The sequence below is a fragment of the Danio aesculapii genome, chromosome 11, assembly GCF_903798145.1.
Source record: "Danio aesculapii chromosome 11, fDanAes4.1, whole genome shotgun sequence".
In the NCBI taxonomy this organism is placed as follows: domain Eukaryota; kingdom Metazoa; phylum Chordata; class Actinopteri; order Cypriniformes; family Danionidae; genus Danio; species Danio aesculapii.
Genome location: NC_079445.1, coordinates 16,138,369 through 16,157,705, shown reverse-complemented (window position 1 = coordinate 16,157,705; position 19,337 = coordinate 16,138,369). Strand labels below are relative to the sequence as shown.

Genomic DNA, 19,337 nt, shown 5'->3' with positions numbered 1-19,337 from the left:
TATCCCAGCATTTAGTTTGGGTGTTGATGCAGTCAGATTCAGGTCAGGATGATCAATGTCAGCATCCATATGTGGCCCTTTTAAACCTGACATATTTAAACTTGGCATTTTTGGTTTTGCCATATTCAATTTACCTGATGGGCCGTTAAGGTCAATATCAGGAGAATTGATATCTAGGTTTGGGCTTTTAAAATCAGTTTGAGGCAGAGTCAGATCCATGTCTGGGGTATCAATTCCACCCTTAATTTTGGGGCTTTTGAAATTCAGCTTTGGAGAATTGATTTTAAGATCTGGGCCTTTTGGCTTACCAGAAAGCCCAAATTTTGGTAGTTTCAGTTTACCTGAAGGGGCATTCATGTCAAGATCGGGTGTCTTCAAATCTGGTCCTTTAATTTTACCTTTCGGTAAATCAACATTCATGTCAGGAGCTGTGACATGAAGGTTATGATCTAGGTTTAGATCTGGAGAATCAAAGTCTGCCCTAATCTTTGGAGCTGAAAGATCCATTTCAGGGGTATTCAAATCATAATCAGGTGTTTTCAATTTGGGCCCTGATAGACCAAATTTAGGCATTTTTAAGTTTGGCAGTTTCATTTTTCCAGATGGCTTGTCCATTTTGGACCTTTGAGATCAGCATTAGGTCCATGAATGTCAATATCTGGACTACTTATCCCAGCATTTAGTTTGGGTGTTGATGCAGTCAGATTCAGGTCAGGATGATCAATGTCAGCATCCATATGTGGCCCTTTTAAACCTGACATATTTAAACTTGGCATTTTTGGTTTTGCCATATTCAATTTACCTGATGGGCCATTAAGGTCAATATCAGGAGAATTGATATCTAGGTTTGGGCTTTTGAAATCAGTTTGAGGCAGAGTCAGATTCATGTCTGGGGTATCAATTCCACCCTTAATTTTGGGGCTTTTGAGATTCAGCTTTGGAGAATTGATTTTAAGATCTGGGCCTTTTGGCTTACCAGAAAGCCCAAATGTTGGCAGTTTCAGTTTACCTGAAGGGGCATTCATGTCAAGATCGGGTGTCTTCAAATCTGGTCCTGTAATTTTACCTTTCGGTAAATCAACATTCATGTCAGGAGCTGTGACATGAAGGTTATGATCTAGGTCTAGATCTGGAGAATCAAAGTCTGCCCTAATCTTTGGAGCTGAAAGATCCATTTCAGGGGTATTCAAATCATAATCAGGTGTTTTCAATTTGGGCCCTGATAGACCAAATTTAGGCATTTTTAAGTTTGGCAGTTTCATTTTTCCAGATGGCAAGTCCATTTTTGGACCTTTGAGATCAGCATTAGGTCCATGAATGTCAATATCTGGACTACTTATACCAGCATTTAGTTTGGGTGTTGATGCAGTCAGATTCAGGTCAGGATGATCAATGTCAACATCCATATGTGGCCCTTTTAAACCTGACATATTTAAACTTGCCATTTTTGGTTTTGTCATATTCAATTTACCTGATGGGCCATTAAGGTCAATATCAGGAGAATTGACATCTAGGTTGGGGCTTTTGAAATCAGTTTGAGGCAGAGTCAGATCCATGTCTGGGGTATCAATTCCACCCTTAATTTTGGGGCTTTTGAGATTCAGCTTTGGAGAATTGATTTTAAGATCTGGGCCTTTTGGCTTACCAGAAAGCGAAAATTTTGGTAGTTTCAGTTTACCTGAAGGGGCATTCATGTCAAGATCGGGTGTCTTCAAATCTGGTCCTTTAATTTTACCTTTCGGTAAATCAACATTCATGTCAGGAGCTGTGACATGAAGGTTATGATCTAGGTTTAGATCTGGGGAATCAAAGTCTGCCTTAAACTTTGGAGCTGAAAGATCCATTTCAGGGGTATTCAGATCATAATCAGGTGTTTTCAATTTGGGCCCTGATAAACCAAATTTAGGTATCTTTAAATTCGGCAGTTTCATTTTTCCAGATGGCATCTCTATTTTTGGACCTTTGAGATCAGCATTAGGTCCATGAATGTCAATATCTGGACTACTTATCCCAGCATTTAGTTTGGGTGTTGATGCAGTCAGATTCAGGTCAGGATGATCAATGTCAGCATCCATATGTGGCCCTTTTAAACCTGACATATTTAAACTTGGCATTTTTGGTTTTGCCATATTCAATTTACCTGATGGGCCGTTAAGGTCAATATCAGGAGAATTGATATCTAGGTTTGGGCTTTTGAAATCAGTTTGAGGCAGAGTCAGATCCATGTCTGGGGTATCAATTCCACCCTTAATTTTGGGGCTTTTGAAATTCAGCTTTGGAGAATTGATTTTAAGATCTGGGCCTTTTGGCTTACCAGAAAGCCCAAATTTTGGTAGTTTCAGTTTACCTGAAGGGGCATTCATGTCAAGATCGGGTGTCTTCAAATCTGGTCCTTTAATTTTACCTTTCGGTAAATCAACATTCATGTCAGGAGCTGTGACATGAAGGTTATGATCTAGGTTTAGATCTGGAGAATCAAAGTCTGCCCTAATCTTTGGAGCTGAAAGATCCATTTCAGGGGTATTCAAATCATAATCAGGTGTTTTCAATTTGGGCCCTGATAGACCAAATTTAGGCATTTTTAAGTTTGGCAGTTTCATTTTTCCAGATGGCTTGTCCATTTTTGGACCTTTGAGATCAGCATTAGGTCCATGAATGTCAATATCTGGACTACTTATCCCAGCATTTAGTTTGGGTGTTGATGCAGTCAGATTCAGGTCAGGATGATCAATGTCAGCATCCATATGTGGCCCTTTTAAACCTGACATATTTAAACTTGGCATTTTTGGTTTTGCCATATTCAATTTACCTGATGGGCCATTAAGGTCAATATCAGGAGAATTGATATCTAGGTTTGGGCTTTTGAAATCAGTTTGAGGCAGAGTCAGATTCATGTCTGGGGTATCAATTCCACCCTTAATTTTGGGGCTTTTGAGATTCAGCTTTGGAGAATTGATTTTAAGATCTGGGCCTTTTGGCTTACCAGAAAGCCCAAATGTTGGCAGTTTCAGTTTACCTGAAGGGGCATTCATGTCAAGATCGGGTGTCTTCAAATCTGGTCCTGTAATTTTACCTTTCGGTAAATCAACATTCATGTCAGGAGCTGTGACATGAAGGTTATGATCTAGGTTTAGATCTGGGGAATCAAAGTCTGCCTTAAACTTTGGAGCTGAAAGATCCATTTCAGGGGTATCAATTCCACCCTTAATTTTGGGGCTTTTGAGATTCAGCTTTGGAGAATTGATTTTAAAATCTGGGCCTTTTGGCTTACCAGAAAGCCCAAATGTTGGCAGTTTCAGTTTACCTGAAGGGGCATTCATGTCAAGATTGGGTGTCTTCAAATCTGGTCCTTTAATTTTACCTTTTGGTAAGTCAACATTCAAGTTAGGATCTGTGACATCAATGTTATTACCTAGGTTTATGTCTGGGGAATCAAAGTCTGCCTTAAACTTTGAAGGGGAAAGATTCATTTCAGGGGTCCTCAAATTATAATCTGGTGTTTTCAATTTTGGCCCAGATAGACCAAAACTAGGCATTTTGAAATTGGGCATTTTCTTTTTTCCAGATGGCATGTCCATGTCAGGAAGTTTAAGGTCTGTTTTCAGACCTTTGAAATCAGCATGAGGTCCATGAATGTCAATATCTGGACCATTTATCCCAGCATTTACCTTGGGAGTTAATGGACTCAGATTTAGGTCCGGCCGATCTATGTCAGCATCCACATTCATATGTGGCTCTTTTAAAACTGGCAGACCAAAAGTGGGCATTTTTAATTTTGCCATACTCAATTTACCTGAAGGGCCATTAAGATCAATATCAGGAGATTTGATATCTAGGTTGGGAGCTTTTAAATCTGTTTGAGGCAGAGTCAGATCCATGTCTGGGGTACCAATTCCTCCCTTCAATTTGGGGCTTTTAATATTCAAGTCTGGAGATTTGATTTTAAGATCGGGTCCTTTTTTCTTGCTACTTGAGAAGCCAAATTTTGGCAGCTTCAGTTTACTTGAAGGGGAGTTCATCTTAAAATCTGCTCTATCCATGTCAAAATTTGGATTCTTGAGATTTGCTCCTTTAATTTTACCTTCAGGGAAATCCACATTCATGTCTGGTGGTGTTATATCTGGCTTATGACCACTAATGCTGAGATCTGGGGAATTAAAGTCTCCCTTAAACTTTGGAGCTGACAGATTCACTTGAGGGGCCTTCAGATCAGCATCAGGCGTTTTTAAATTGGGGGCTAAAAGACCAAAATCAGGCATTTTAAAAGTGGGCATTTTCTTTTTTCCTAAAGGCATGTCCATGTCCGGTAGTGTAAGATCTGTTTTTGGACCCTTGATATCAGCATTCAGTCCATTATTGTCAATATGAGGACTTTTTATCCCTGCATTAAGTTTGGGTGTTAACGCACTCAGATTAAGGTCCTGCTGTTCAATGTCAGCATCAACATCAACATTCATATGTGGCCTAGGCATCTTTAGTTTTGCCATATTTAGTTTACCTGATGGATCATTAACATCAATATCAGGTGATTTGATATCTATGTGGGGGGCTTTTAAATCAGTTTGAGGCAGAGTTAGATTGAGTTCTGGCGTATCAATTCCACCCTTAATTTTGGGGGTTTTGAGATTCAGGTCTGAAGACTTGATTTTAAGACTGGATCCTTCTGGCTTGTTACCAGAGATCTCCAATTTGGGCAGTTTCAGTTTACCTGAAGGGGCATTGATGTCCAAATCAGTTGCATTGAAGTCACGACTGTGTGTTTTTAAATTTGGTACTGTGATTTTACCCTTAGATAAATCAACATTTGTGTCTGTTATATCAGGTTTCTGACATTTAATGTTGATATCTGTTGAATCGAATCCAGTCTTAAGCTTGGGAGTTGAAAGATCCATTTCAGGGGTCTTCAGGTCATAATTAGGTGTTTTTATTTTGGGGCATGTGAGGCCAAAGTCATTTGGGTTTTTCAGATCAGCATGACGAAAAGTCAGATCCCTACCAGGGTCGTCAATTCCCCCCTTAAGATAGGAATTTTTGAGAATTAGGTCTGAAGACTTTATTTTAAGATTAGGTCCTGAAGGAGCCTTAACAATAAGATTAGATGCATTCAAGTTAAGATTGGGGGTTTTTAAATCTGAAGCTTTAATTTGACCTTTAGGTAAATCAACATCCATGCCTGGTTTTTGACCTCTAATTTTAATGTCAGGTGAATCAAAGTCTGCATTAAACTTTGAAGTTGACATATCCATTTCAGATCTCATTGTCTTGGGCCCTGAAAAAGCAGTTTTTGGTTTTCCAGATGACATGTCCATGTCCAAGTCTGTTTTCAGACCTTTGTAATTAACCTTTGGTCCATCAATTTGTAGATCAGGACCATTTAGCCCTGCAGCTACTTCAGCGAGTGACCCTTTCATACTCGCATCATGTTTGATGTCTGAATTGTTGTTTCCAGAAAAGCTAAATTTTGGGAGTTTAAATTTTGATTTCTCGACATTATCGGATGGTACATCCATATTCATATCAGAGGAATTAAGCACTGCTTTGGGGGTCTTAAAATGTCCTTTTGTGTGGTGCATCACAGGAGATCCTTGGCCATGTGAGAGTGTAAGATCTGGTGTATTAAAACCAACATCTTTTTTGAAATCTGTATATGTTCCACCCCGTAGGTTTATTTCATGCTCAACATCGGTCAAGTTCACTTTGGATTTAAGTGATGGAAAATCTCTTGCAGTGTTGGTTTTGAGCTTTGCTCTCTTCAGGTCACCTGTAGAATCCTTGGAATCATAATGGCCAATGGATGACCTCGTTTTTTCATCAAATTCAGTTTCAGATGGCATGAGACACATCCGATCTGCATTCTGAAGCAAAGTTGCAACGTTTACCTTGCTTTTGTGGTCAAGTGTTTGAGTTGTCTCTGGTCCACTGTTATGTTTGCTATGCCTTTTATCCTTTGCAACTTGACTTTCTTTTAGAAATCTCTTGACTTTAGCATTGAAAAGTCTGTCATATGAATCTTTCCACACCTGTTGAAACATTTCAGTTAGAACAAATCAATGTGCTTGCTGGACATATAATTCAGGGCTTTCAAAGCAAAAAAAAAAAAAAAAACAGACCTCAACTGGAGCTTTGATATCCAGATTTTCCAAACTTCTGCTGGATTTCAACCCATGCTTTGTCAATTCCTTGTCATTGTCAATCAACTTCAAAATGTCCACAGCTCCATTCTTCTTTTGTCCATTCCTTTTAAGCTCAAGCTGATCATTGGCACCAATTATATCTTCCCCTAAAAATTGCAATTGCTAAATTTATCAACATTTTTCATCATGCCAAGATTCCCAGCAAGGATTTTAATCATCTTTTAAACACAAAATTGCTTGGTGGGTTCAGGGCAAAGTTGTTTTGTCCATTGTATTGATTTCCACTTTTCAAAGAATAATAAATAGCCAAATCACTTGCTCCACAAACAAATGTGTTTATGACGATACATTAAAATAAAATAATATAAAAAGAAAATACAAGTTTACGACATCAAGCAGCACAACAATCTGTTTTTTTGCTGCTAAAGATTTGGGAAAGTGAATGAGACCATAAGTCTAAACCAATGGCTGCACTACTCTTACACCAAAGAATAAGGCCAATAAGATGTGTTTTGTGAAAAAAAGTGATGCTATGATGCTCAATAACTTCATAATAATCATATAGTGATAGTATTAGGGCTGGCCGATTACTTAAAGGCAATTGTCATGCATATTTTCTAAGTAAAATTAGTTCTAGTAAACCTCCAGCACATGCGCTAAGATGGAGAAACATTTACTACACAGAGTCGAAGTTCATTGATAAGCTATGCAGTTTTTAAAATCAGATTCAGCAGTTTGTGCAGCTTCTTAATTAACTATGGCTCTGTGTAGTAAATGGAGCACATGAAAATAGCACATATAATAACATGGTTTAACTCCGGTTACTCATAATCTCAGGCAACTGTTTGAAATAAATTATTCCGTATGATGATTCCATAGTTGTTTGATTATTAGTAATCTTTAATTAATGAAACCAGTTCAATATTTTGCTTATAATGAGGATTATAAGGGCCATTCCTGATTTTCTTTTTAGACATTTAGATGCCACACACGAAAATGTTTTTGTTTACATTTGAAACTACTTGAAAAATGTAGTGAGCTAAGCTATTAGCTACTCTACCTAAAATGTAGCGTAACTACACTAAAAGCTACCCTCTGGGAAATGTAGCAAGCTAAGCTAAAAGCTACTTGGCAAAAATAGCTTAGCTACATATAAGCTATTTTTGTAATTTTCATTTCAACAGCAAAACCAAAAAATCCAATAAAACCACATTTAAAATACTATAGTAATTTATAGTAAATGCAAATTTTTACGAATAAGCATTATATTGTATCATACCTGTCAACCCTCCCATTTTTCCCGGGATTCTCCTGTATTTTACAGTTCTATCCCGCAATCATCCCGTAAAGGTATTTTCCCGTATTTTCTGTATTTTTCTGAAGGGTGGCAAATTTAGGCATGAAAACACTTTGAAATAAATATAAAAACAGCGGGATTCCTTTTTGTTTTCATTACAGGTGCCGTCGCCCCTCCTATGCAATCCTCAAAACAGTCATATAGTGATGCGTGACTTTCAGACACACTTTATAGAGATAAGTAGATGCTGTTTCCCAAACGGATTCTGTATACGCGGTTTGAAGCGGAGCGAAAGTCTGGGTTTTGGATGCATGTTTGAACAGACATGTACACAAAGTTAATAATAATATCTAAAGATGTCGATCTTGGTGGGGGTTTTTTCAAACACAACTAATTTTGTCCTAAATGAGCATAAAAAGTTAGGAAAGCAATCGAATGCTTTTATTATACCGTTAGTTGTGTGCATTCTTTAAGTGACACATCTGTTATTTAATGTAATCAAACAAAAAAATCTAAATAAATAAGAGATTCATTCGTTGCTCTTTAATCAGAATGTGTAAGTTATACAGTGAAGAAGCGGCTAATGAGATTTGATAGCTTAATTCTATTTTATTTTAATAGCTATTCATTTTAATAAGCTGAACTGTTTGCTAATGTATTTGCTGCTCATGTACACTGTTTATTTTTTCTTTTGTAAATAATAATAATAATAAAACATATTACTGACCACTTACTGTTTATTTACAATGAAACAGCTCCAAATGTACATATTTAGTCCCTTATTATGGTGGGCATATCTCTTTTTTTCACATCCCAATGTTGACAGGTATGTATTGTGTATATATATTTACAACTCTTCATTAATGAATTACACTACATAATGTAGTATTAGACACTATCATTAACTAATTACCACAGTATACTTTAGCATTTACTACATCATGTACTTCTTGAGGTATGGTCACGTCGATTCCTGCTTAAGAAATAACTTCTCTCCCTCAGTCATATTTCCATAAAGCAAATTTCTAGTGTTAGTTTTGTCACCAACCAGAGCGAGAGGTGGCAGAAACGTACCAAAAGGTTTGTTGTCGACCACCGTAAAACAGGTGAAAGAAGAAATTGTTACTATTGCCATCATATGGATTTACTTTCATCAGCTAGACACCGGCCTCATAGCTCCATGAAATTCAGTGCCGTCACTTATTGATCCGCGATCGTCAAATGTAGCTTGTGTGGACGCTACTGCTCTACTTAACAAAAAATTTAAATAAAAAATAGCTTCGCAACTGAAAGGCTATTCGATTGAAAAAGTAGTGACATTACCGCCTCGCTAATGAGAAATGTAGTTATTCTAGTAGCGTCACTACTTGTAGCGATGCTACTGCCCAACACTAAAAAAACACACATTTTTCTTTACATTTTGGCCTTACATCCACACTGAGACTGTGTTTTTTATTAAACAGAATGTATCTTTTGTAAACACTGTCTAAAGTGGCTAAATCTGAAAATGTTGTTTTCTTGTTGTGGTGTGGACTGTGAAAATGGAGGCTTTCAAAAAAATTACGCATTTAATTATGTGATGCAGTCATGTGACCAATTGAGCTAACATGGTGGACGACATTGTTAAGCAGATGTTTTGGATGCTGTCCATTTTGACAGCTTTTTTAAAGATTATTGTCAGTTTGTACATGCTTCATATTGCCTTTTGCTGCAGCGTTTCAAAGAGATGGAAAGTAAATAAACGCCAGGCAGATACTGTATGACGCAGGTAAAATCATCTTATATCTGTGCACATGTGCAATACATGTTTTCAGTCGTTTTAGAGTGGATGGTGAATGGAATAGAAAATAGACATCAGAGCAATATGGACGCCATTTTTAAATTGATCTAAATTAGTGTAGATGTAGCCGGAGTTTCTGGCGAGAGCACCCTCTGGCCTCCGAAGGAGATTTATTACAGTTCACAGCTTTGCTGTTGTATTTGCGATTTCACAGAACATTATTATGATTATTCAGCCAACCCTGACCCTGAGAAAAAGAAAAAACAATTCATAATTGAATACCTTCAAGAAAGTGCAGGTCTGTGTACTCTCCAGAGACATTATCTTCAAGCAGCAGGCTGTCGGAGAGGCTTCTTTGAAAAAGAGCCTGCAAATTACAAAACATGATGATTATTAGAATAAATTAATAACATGCATAACTGAATCAAACATTTAAAGTTTTGATGAGTAAGATATGCATTGACAATTTGCACAAAATAACATTTCATCAGTAATTCATTCCTCTTTTTTTGTATTAATAACTATAACAGTAACAAAAAAAAATCAATCACAAAAAGCATAATCAACATGTTTGGAAGACAAATAAGATTGAAAACAGATAACATACCATTTCACTAGTATATATATTTACACAAAAGCCTCCAGAACTGAAACCTGTAAATGTAAAGGGAATTTTGCACTCATGAGAACCACGTTTCAATGCAAGTTATGACAAATGCATGTTAAGTCACAATACAATCACATACTTAAAGATTATAAACATATATACAGTTGAAGTCAGAATTATTAGCCCCCCTGAATTATTCGCCCCGTTTATTTTTTCCCCAATTTCTGTTTAACGGAGAGCAGATTTTTTTTTCCAACACATTTCTAAACATAATAGTTTTAATAACTCATTTTTATTAACTGATTTCTTTTATCTTTGCCATGATGACAATAAATAATATTTGACTAGATATTTTTAAGACACTTTTATACAGCTTAAAGTGACATTTAAAGTCTTAACTAGGTTAATTAGGTTAACTAGGCAGGTTAGGGTAATTAGGCAAGTTATTGTATAACGATGGTTTGTTCTGTAGACTAGCGAAAAAAATATAGCTTAAAGGGGCTAATAATTTTGACCTTAAAATGGTTCTAAAAAATTTAAAAACTGCTTTTATTCTAGCCTAAACAAAACAAATAAGACTTTCTCCAGAAAAAAAAAATATTATCAGACATACTGTTAAAATGTCCTTGCTCTGTAAATATAATTTGGGAAATATTTAAAAAAAGAAAAAAAATTCAAAGGGGGGCTTTTTTTTGACTTTTGAATTATGACTTCAACTGTACTGTACATATATTCAGTGGTTGAAAGAGTACAAAAAAAATCATACTCAAGTAAAAGTACAATTACTTGCCTAAATATGTAGTGCAAGTAGAGTAAAAGTATCTGTTGTAAATATTAATCAAAGTATTAGTAAAAAGTAGCCCTTTCAAAAGTCCTCAAGTAGTGAATATTAGGCTGTAAAAAGCTGATGCATTTACATGTAATTTCTGGATGTGTGTAAACGTAACATTCTGTAGTGAATTTAGTTATTGCCCAGCAGGCACACAACATCATAAGACATTAATATTAGATTAGATTTAGGTTGTGATGATGTCAGGTGATTAAAATTCAATGTCTAGCTAGCGTCTAAGAACAACGTTATTTTGACATCCAATAATGACGTGAAGTGACGCTGATATTTGGTTGATATTATCATGTGTTAGAAAGTGACCAAAATCCAATGTCGAGCCAACATCTTGAACCAACGTCATATTGACGTCAGATACTGACATTTATTCATCCTGTATGGCAACTAAAATCCAACGTCTGATAGATGTCATAGTGGTAACATCCACACAGCTGTAACATCATTAGACATTGATATTGGATTGATTTTAGGTTGGTCGTTGGACATTGACGTCAACCCACTTTTCATTTCCAAACAAATGTAACATCCCTATGAAGTTGGGGTACATTGCCAATCTGTTGTCAAGCTGACGTCTTGTGCCTGCTGGTCATCATACAGTAAACATCTTCTCATAGGTGACGTGCATCTAAACGGTCTCTGGGTCAATGAGTATAAAGATCTTAAGGTAGTTCATTATGATGCGATTTACCTCTTTACTTCTATGTGTGATTTGATTGGACAGGAATTACAGAACTGTTTTTCTAATCCCCATAGGCAAGAAAAAAATAAAGTAGTGACTGCAGGTTGAAGGACAGTAGTGGAGTAAAAGTACCGATACAGCACTAAAATGTACTCAAGGGAAAGTAAAAGTACACATTTTAAAACTAAGTAAATAAAAATTCAAAAACTACTCAATTCCAGTAGTTTGAGTATTTGTAATTAGTTACTTTACACCACTGCATATATTATACAATACATACAGCATGGGGCAATCAGTGAATGAAAAGAAACACTTCTCTCAGACTGAAAGACAACCGAGAAAACTTTCATGCTTTTTTTTTAAGTCAGCATTTATCGGATTGGTGAATAAACAGGGAGACGAAACTGTGAGGTATTCAAAGAATTGTTAGGATAGTGTAACAAGAGGGCGTTAGGAACAGGTTAGGCCAGACAAAAGAAACTGTGAGCAGACCTCACCTTATTAACCACACCCTCTGTTTTAAAGCTGCGCAATCGCAGAGGTACCAGATTATCCCATGATCATCTGTAAAGACATATTGATAATCAGTTCAACTGTGATGACTTAATAGTCAGCTATTTCATCATAAAATTGACCAAAAACATCGGATTTTTAGGTAGAATCTACATTATATGATCATTTTACGAACATGCACGTTAAAGCTGTTGCACTTTTATTTGTAGTAATAACAAATTAAATTGTACAGAATCTGAAAATGTGCATCAGAAACACTTAGTAATACGTAGTATACAAAAATACAGTAAATGTTCTTATTTTCAACTTTAAAAAACATCCCTATGCAATAATTAGTGTTTCTAACACATAAATGCAACTTAAATATATTAAACTGTTTGTAAAATAGTCAAAATTAAATTTAAACAAGCATAACTTGTGCATGCGCTGCACAGTAATTCATAACAACTTGACACCTATGCTGGCTAAACATACAAAATTTTCTATAAGATCAAACAATTTTTTTAAACAGTTCAAGGTAATGTTAAATATGAACAGCAAAAGAAAAGCCTTACCTTGTATCCTATGAGCTTTTATATCCTTGTTCAGAATCAATGTCTAGTAATAAAATATCATGCTGATGTCTGGATGTTTCCACTGGATGAGTCCGTGTTTACCTCTGTCCTCTTCATACTGTTCATGAAACTCTCGCTGCAGCAAGTAATACATTTCCAGAGCGGAAAAACAGGTTTAAGGTACAAACACATGCCTCGGTACAGCATCACTGCTTGTTCTTCATGGAGGCAGGGTGACATAACAATAATAAACCTCTCCCTAATTCCTGATTGATTGGGGGAAATCAAAAGAAATAGTAAAAAAACTAAACTATGCACACAAATGAGTCATACCCATTGGGAATACGGCTACCTGTACAAGGCGTAGGCACTTCCACCCAGGTTGTTCTGGGTGGAGACGGTTCATAACGAGCGTTCACACCTTTAATATAACTAATTATGCACTAAGCATTCTGAGAAAAGACAATGCGGTTCAAACGTCACAAATACACATTAGAACACTCTGAGACACACCTTGAATAATGAAAATAAGACCCTTTTTTCCTGATTAAAGAATTAAATGCAGTGCAAAAAATTGTTTTCTTACGCGGAGTGGTCTAGTCCAAATATCTAAAAAGTATTCTATCGAGAAGCATTTTTAGACAAGTAAAAAACAGTGTTTACACATATAATAGGTCAAAATTAAGTAAGTTTTTCCTTTAAAAACATGCCAATGGGGTAAAATAATAATCTTATTTAAAAAAACAAAAAAAAGGTCATTTTACTTGTCCCTTTTGCAATTATTTAGCTTGTTTTCTACATTTTGTCATTCTACATTTTCTACTTGTTGTTTTTACTACATTTGATAAACATTTTTTTACTAATCATCTGTCTTGATTTAATATCATTTCAGATATTTGGACTAGAAATATCCAGTGGTGTAAAGTAACTAATTACAAATACTCAATTTACTGTACTTAAGTTGTTTTTCCTCAGGAATTGTAATCTACTAAATTGTTTTAAAAATGTGTACTTTTACTTTCCCTTAACAACATTTTAGTGCAGTATCGGTACTTTTACTCCACTACTTTTCCTCAACCTGCAGTCACTACTTTATTTTTTTTTTTGTCTATGGGGATTAGACAAATCTGTCCTGTGATTCCTGTCTAATCAAATCACACATAGAAGGTAAATCACATCACAATAAACTACCTCAAGACATGGGTGATTTATAATTGCAGCAAACTGGAAGCATTAAAAGTGTCCAAGAAGATGTGCAAACTCTTTACACGCATTGACCCAGAGACTGTTTAGATGCATGTCAGATGACGGATGTTTACTGTATGATGACTGAAATGGGCTTAAACACCCAGCAGGCACAAGACGTCAACATGACGTCAGATTGACGTTGTACCCTAACGTCATGAGGGCCTTAAAATTTGTTTGGAAATGAAAAGGGTTGAGGTCAGAACTCCATGTCAGGCCAACGTCAATGTCCAACGACCAACCTAAAATCAATCCAATATCAACATCTAATGATGTTACAGCTTGACGTTGTGTGGACGTTACCACTATGGCGTCTATCAGGTGTTGGATTTTGATTGCCATACCTGATAATAAATAAATAAATTATTTGACCTCAATATGACGCTGGTTTAAGATGTTGGCTTGACGTTAGAATTTGGTCACTTTCTAACAATCTAAAATCAACCAAATATCAATGTCATTTGAAGTCATTTTTGGACATCAAAATAACGTTGTCCTTAGACACTGGCTAGACATTGAATTTTGGGCACCTGACATCACAAACTGAATCTAACCTAATATTAACGTCTTATGATGTTGTGTGCCTGCTGGGCAATAACTAGATGCACTACAGAATGTTACGTTTACACACACATGCACAAATTGCATGTAAACGCATCAGCTTTTAACAGCGTAATACTCACTATTCTTGAGTACTTTTGAAAGGGCTACTTTTTACTCATACTTTGAGTAATATTTACAACAGATACTTTTACTCTACTTGCACTACATTTTTAGGCAAGTAATGGTACTTTTGCTTGAGTTTGATTTTTCAGTACTCTTTCCACCACAGCATACAAGACAAACACTCCATGTAAGAACATTTTTTGCAGTGTGCACTCTCCTCAATAGTAATTATTCTTAAAAAAAAATCATAAGACCAATAATTTAAAAAAACGATTTACTTCTAAGACAGATTTGCATTTAAATACAAATGTGACATTTATAAAAAAACAAAACAAATTTTCCTGAGTTAAAGAGTGTTGCACACATGCAGTGGTCATGCTTTACAATCAAACTACATTCTTAGCTGGAAAATCAGTATTTTAAACTTGGTCTTCCCCTCCACGTAAAAGTTTCTGGAAAGCTGAGTCTTCTTTTTGGCACAGAGCAGCAGGGCTGTCAAACTCCACCACCTTCCCAGCATGCATCACCAATACTTTGTCGGAGTCCATAATTGTGTTCAGTCTGTGAGATAAGAAAGGCTAGTTTAGTTTGTGAGGTAACACAAAAGTTCTTAAAGGGTTAGTTCACACAAAAATTTTAATTCTGTTATTTATTTCTCACACTCATATGGTTCCCCCTAGACCAGGGGTGCCCAAACTTTTTCGTATAAAGGGCCACAAACCAAATATCATTGAGAGACAAATTTAACAAATTTTACTTTTTTCCTTAAATTTGAAGGAAAGACATAATTTAACTTAATAACTCAAACCTAGTTTTGACTTATTATTTCTGAAAACAAAACAATAATTGTTTACTTGTTCTGAAAATGCACTTTGATTTACTATTTTTTTATATTTTGACTAGAAACAAGACAAAAGCTCTAAGTTAGAACAGCATTTTTTGCAATATACACATCCTAATGTCATTCCAAAACCATATAAAAAGAAAGTTTAATGAAGATATGATAAAGGAATAAGAGATTTCTGGCCCTGCAAAGGCAGTCTATTGACTACAAACATTGATGCTCCAAAATGTTCATGTACATATAAGTAAATAAATAAATAAACAAATTAATTCTTAAGAAAGATATTTACCATAAATCCACATGAAATAAACGGATAAATTTGCCTAAAAAATAAAAATGTCATCATTTTCTTACCATCCATTTATTCTTGGTTGAACTATCCCTTTAAGATCAAATTGAGAACACGTGAAACCAAATTTAAGGTTCAAAATTTACTTTTAAGATGGAACTTAATTTTAATGTTGGAAACTAGCAGCCATTGACTGTATTTTTCTTCCTGCTATATATGTCAAAGGCTACCATTTGCCAACATTCTTCAAAACATCTTCTTTTGTGTTTAACAGAAAAAATAAACCAGTTTGGAACCAGAGCTTTGAGTTTTTTTCCCATACAAACATTAAAAAAAGAACTATACCACAACTGATGTACAAGAACAAAATTGATTTTCATGGAAGCTCAAATGTTGTGGTTTTAAACCTGAATGCTATAAACACTGTTTGCTGATCAGTGTTTATGTCACAAAAGACCATTTTTAAACTGTTCATTTTAAACATGTTCATGTTATCTGTTAATCTAATATATTTTATGATCGTGTCTCTTCAGAAGATACATTCACAGACTAATTTTTTTATGATTGTTTTGAAGCGTCAGAGTTTGGAGACAGAAATCTCTTAATAGATTTGAATAAAAATATCTTAATTTGTTCTACAGATCAAACCATTTCTATTGGGTTGGTCTCGTCAGTGCTAAAGTAGTTTGTGACCTGTGGGCGATGGTGAGGACGGTTTTATCCTTGAATTTTTCTCTGATGGTTTTCTGTAGCAGCATGTCCGTTTTTTGGTCGACACTCGCTGTGGCCTCATCAATGCATAAAATCTATCAGAGCATAAATGAAAATTAAAGCGCATAGTTAGAAGGGAATTACAAATATTTGTCTGAAATTGTTCATGTTGTACATGAGACACAGCAGGCAAATATAGTTTCTGTCAAGCACCTGTCAATTTAGATTTTTACAGAAAGTGTTTTTGCAGTCAATGGAATATAAATCAATAATACACTTTTCAACCAAATTAAAGGCGTTTCTTTTGTTGCACTTCAGTTCTAATTTCCAGCAAATTAATAAATGAACATTAATAACCAAGTGTGGTCACAAAACTTATATTCAAACACACGTTCTATCCTTATGTCCCATCTGGTGATGCAGACGTCTCCAAAACCCAACAAGTAGACAAATCTAAACCCTGTTTTTATTAAAACAAATATAAATATGCATATAATAAGTAATACTGATAATAATAATATTATACTAATGCAAGTTGTCATGAATAAACTGAAAAAAGCCCGACATTAAGAAGACACAGAGGCAGTGCTTTTTATATTTATGTAGAAAATAATAATTTTTTGTAACATTTTAATCCTTGAATTTTTTTCTATATGTAAAGATATTCATGTATTGCTTTACATCCTCTCTGTATTAAGCAATGTGAAAGTGTTTAGACCTGCATAGGCGCATAACTAACATGCTCTGCACTAGACTTTAGACCAGCTTTCAGTTGGTCAATGGTGCATTCTATTTCAGTTCCTCAAAATAGCAACGTGCGAATAATGCGCCTTAACACACCTCCTTCATAAACCAGCAAACACATCAGTCCACAAAGTGCCGCAAATGGATTTGCCATTTAAACAATGTGGCGCAAAACGTGAAAATTAGGGTTACGCTGGTCTGAAAATAGCAACAAATTGTGCCAAACACGTCTTGCAAATTATTGAGCCGGGTGTATTACAGGGCCAACAATACATCTGATTATATACAACATTTAATTCTACAAAAAATGTGCAAATTTTTGGTTTATTTTTCAGGCTGTTCTAATATATTAGTATTTTCTAATATTGAGTAATACTAAGATATTCCCAAAAATCCCATCTGAAAACGTAAAAAATCTTTAAATGCAATGTGAAAAAATTAACAAGAATTTTGAACCTGACTTATTTCAACATTTATATTTTTGGGCTAGTAATGTATGCAAATTAGAGCTTGTTTGATAACACATTGCCTCATTTGCATATTTAAAAATGATTTTAGAGAATTTGTAATAGAAAAAAATTTTGTGATTCTTAAAGAAATAAATCAAGTGGCAAAATAAGGTAATATCTTTTAAAATAATTATTTACTCTATTGATCTGCAGTGTGTTGCCTTAAGTAAACAATGGTTTTATACATTAGCCTCTGTTAGCAGAGCACGAGCGAGACACAACAGCTGCCTCTGGCCCACAGATAGAGACTTTCCTCTCTCTCCAACCTCAGAATCCAGGCCACCTGTCATGAGCAGAAAAAACAATTCAATTTATATAAAACCTGAAAGTATTTTCTCCTGTCCCAGATAATTCCTTTCAGGGAAGATAAACAAGAGCTGAACAAAACAATCAAAAGTTCATGAACTCTCACCGTTCCTCTGAACTACATTTCCTAGGTGGCATTGCTCAAGAGCCTCTAGCAGTCTGCAGTCCGGATGATGGCCGTGAGGATCAAGATTTTCTCGCACGGAGCTGGAGAACAGGAAGGGATCCTGAGGGATGATAGCCAGTTTTGATCTATAGAGGGCGACAAAAACAATACAAAAAGTACTTGAATGATGTTGCAATAGGGATTCAAATTTAAAGGGACAGTTCACCCAAAAATGAACATACTGTTATTATTTAATCACTCTTTACTTGTTTCAAAACATTAGGAGTTTCTTTCTTCTGTTGAACACAAAAGTAGATATTTTGAAATAGCTGGAAACCTTTAACTTCTATAGTATTTGTTTTTCCTACTATGGAAGTCAATGGTTACCAGTTTCAGCTTTCTTCAAAATATCTTCTTTTGTATTTAACTAATTATTTTGGGTGAGCTATCCCTTTAAGATCAAATTGACAACAAATTGAAACCAAATTTGAGTTACAAAATCTACTTAAGATGGAAATTAGAGGAAAGATTTTTTTTTAAATTAAGATTCATGACAGACTAAAAATGGAAAACATGAGAAATATTTGACCACTTGTCTGTTGTGGTGATATTCCCCATCATTAAAGATGATTTAATTATCTTGCGAGAGGGTCAGACAGTCATACAGAAACACCAGTCACTGCAGAGTGTGACAAGGGAGGGGAAAGTTTTTTCACGCTAATATCCGTCCTTCAAGGTTACATTACCATACCTGCCAAAACTTCCCTGGAGTCTCTTGTATTTAAGCCCCATCTCCCTCTACCCTCCCGTTTTGTTATTTCTCCCGGAAAACTCCTATAGTTTCTAATCCATGTACATTACAGACCTGCCGTACTTTATCACACAAGACAAGGAAATAAACAAAAATACTCAAAGACGTCACATCTCTCATGCTAGCTTTTCCTCTAAACATCAAATACATTGGCATAATGTGAAATTATGGCAGAACTGTCAGATTTCTAAAGAAACACTGAAAAAATTGTCTCACTTCAAATTCTTGCTTATAAAAACAATAGAAATTATATAAGATGTATGAAAGGATGCAGAACTTTGGACTAAAATGATTAGCCGTCCTGTGAAATTGTAATTCTTTTTCGTATAGACAATTTTGACGGATGTAAACAGAGGTCATGTTTGACTATTTTAATTTCTATAGCTTCAGAGAAACCAAAAAAGAGCCACATATTGTTGAATATTGTCAAGACAGCTGTTTTAACATTAAGTTATGATTCAATTGCCTCTTGGTACAGTTAGGAAATAGTTTGATAACAAGCAGGAAATGTTCATGGGTCAATGACATGATCACATTGAAACGGTCTATACATCCCCAAGTGCTGTTTAACAAAGTTCTTTTAGTCTTGCTGGTATAACGCTTTTTAAAATAAAGTCAAAACTTCTAAGGTCAATATTATTAGCACCCTCTGTATTTTTTTTCCAGCTGGCTACAGAACAAACCACTGTAATCCA

The 19,337-nt window shown here is 35.3% G+C and overlaps 2 protein-coding genes across 2 annotated transcripts in view; both read right to left on the bottom strand.

The window, feature by feature from the left end:
* Positions 1–500: 500 nt before the first annotated feature.
* On the bottom strand, positions 501–12,651 carry si:ch211-69b7.6 (neuroblast differentiation-associated protein AHNAK). The gene is made up of 6 exons (XM_056467881.1): positions 12,412–12,651; positions 11,842–11,908; positions 9,819–9,865; positions 9,494–9,578; positions 6,111–6,280; positions 501–6,020 (listed from the first exon to the last, which is right to left on the bottom strand). Exons 3-6 carry the CDS (start codon positions 9,819–9,821, stop codon positions 591–593), a joined length of 5,688 nt encoding a protein of 1,895 aa, XP_056323856.1. The 5' UTR covers positions 9,822–9,865; positions 11,842–11,908; positions 12,412–12,651; the 3' UTR covers positions 501–590.
* A 1,931-nt stretch (positions 12,652–14,582) lies between these two features.
* The window catches only part of abcc10 (ATP-binding cassette, sub-family C (CFTR/MRP), member 10), a 40,019-nt gene continuing 35,264 nt past the window's right edge, over positions 14,583–19,337 (bottom strand). The window contains exons 19-22 of the mRNA XM_056467883.1: positions 17,832–17,977; positions 17,605–17,702; positions 16,149–16,261; positions 14,583–14,883 (exon numbers count right to left, since the gene is read on the bottom strand). Coding sequence (XP_056323858.1) covers positions 14,742–14,883; positions 16,149–16,261; positions 17,605–17,702; positions 17,832–17,977 — 499 coding nt within the window. The 3' untranslated portion in view covers positions 14,583–14,741. The remainder of the gene's footprint in view (positions 14,884–16,148; positions 16,262–17,604; positions 17,703–17,831; positions 17,978–19,337) is intronic.

What these genes read in the sequence shown, in the direction of transcription:
- si:ch211-69b7.6 (XM_056467881.1), bottom strand. An exon ending in AGACCTGCACTTTCTTGAAG is followed by an intron (nt 6,281 to 9,493) that starts GTATTCAATTAT and finishes TGCAATTTTTAG; the next exon opens with GGGAAGATATAATTGGTGCC. An exon ending in ATATCAAAGCTCCAGTTGAG is followed by an intron (nt 6,021 to 6,110) that starts GTCTGTTTTTTT and finishes ATGTTTCAACAG; the next exon opens with GTGTGGAAAGATTCATATGA.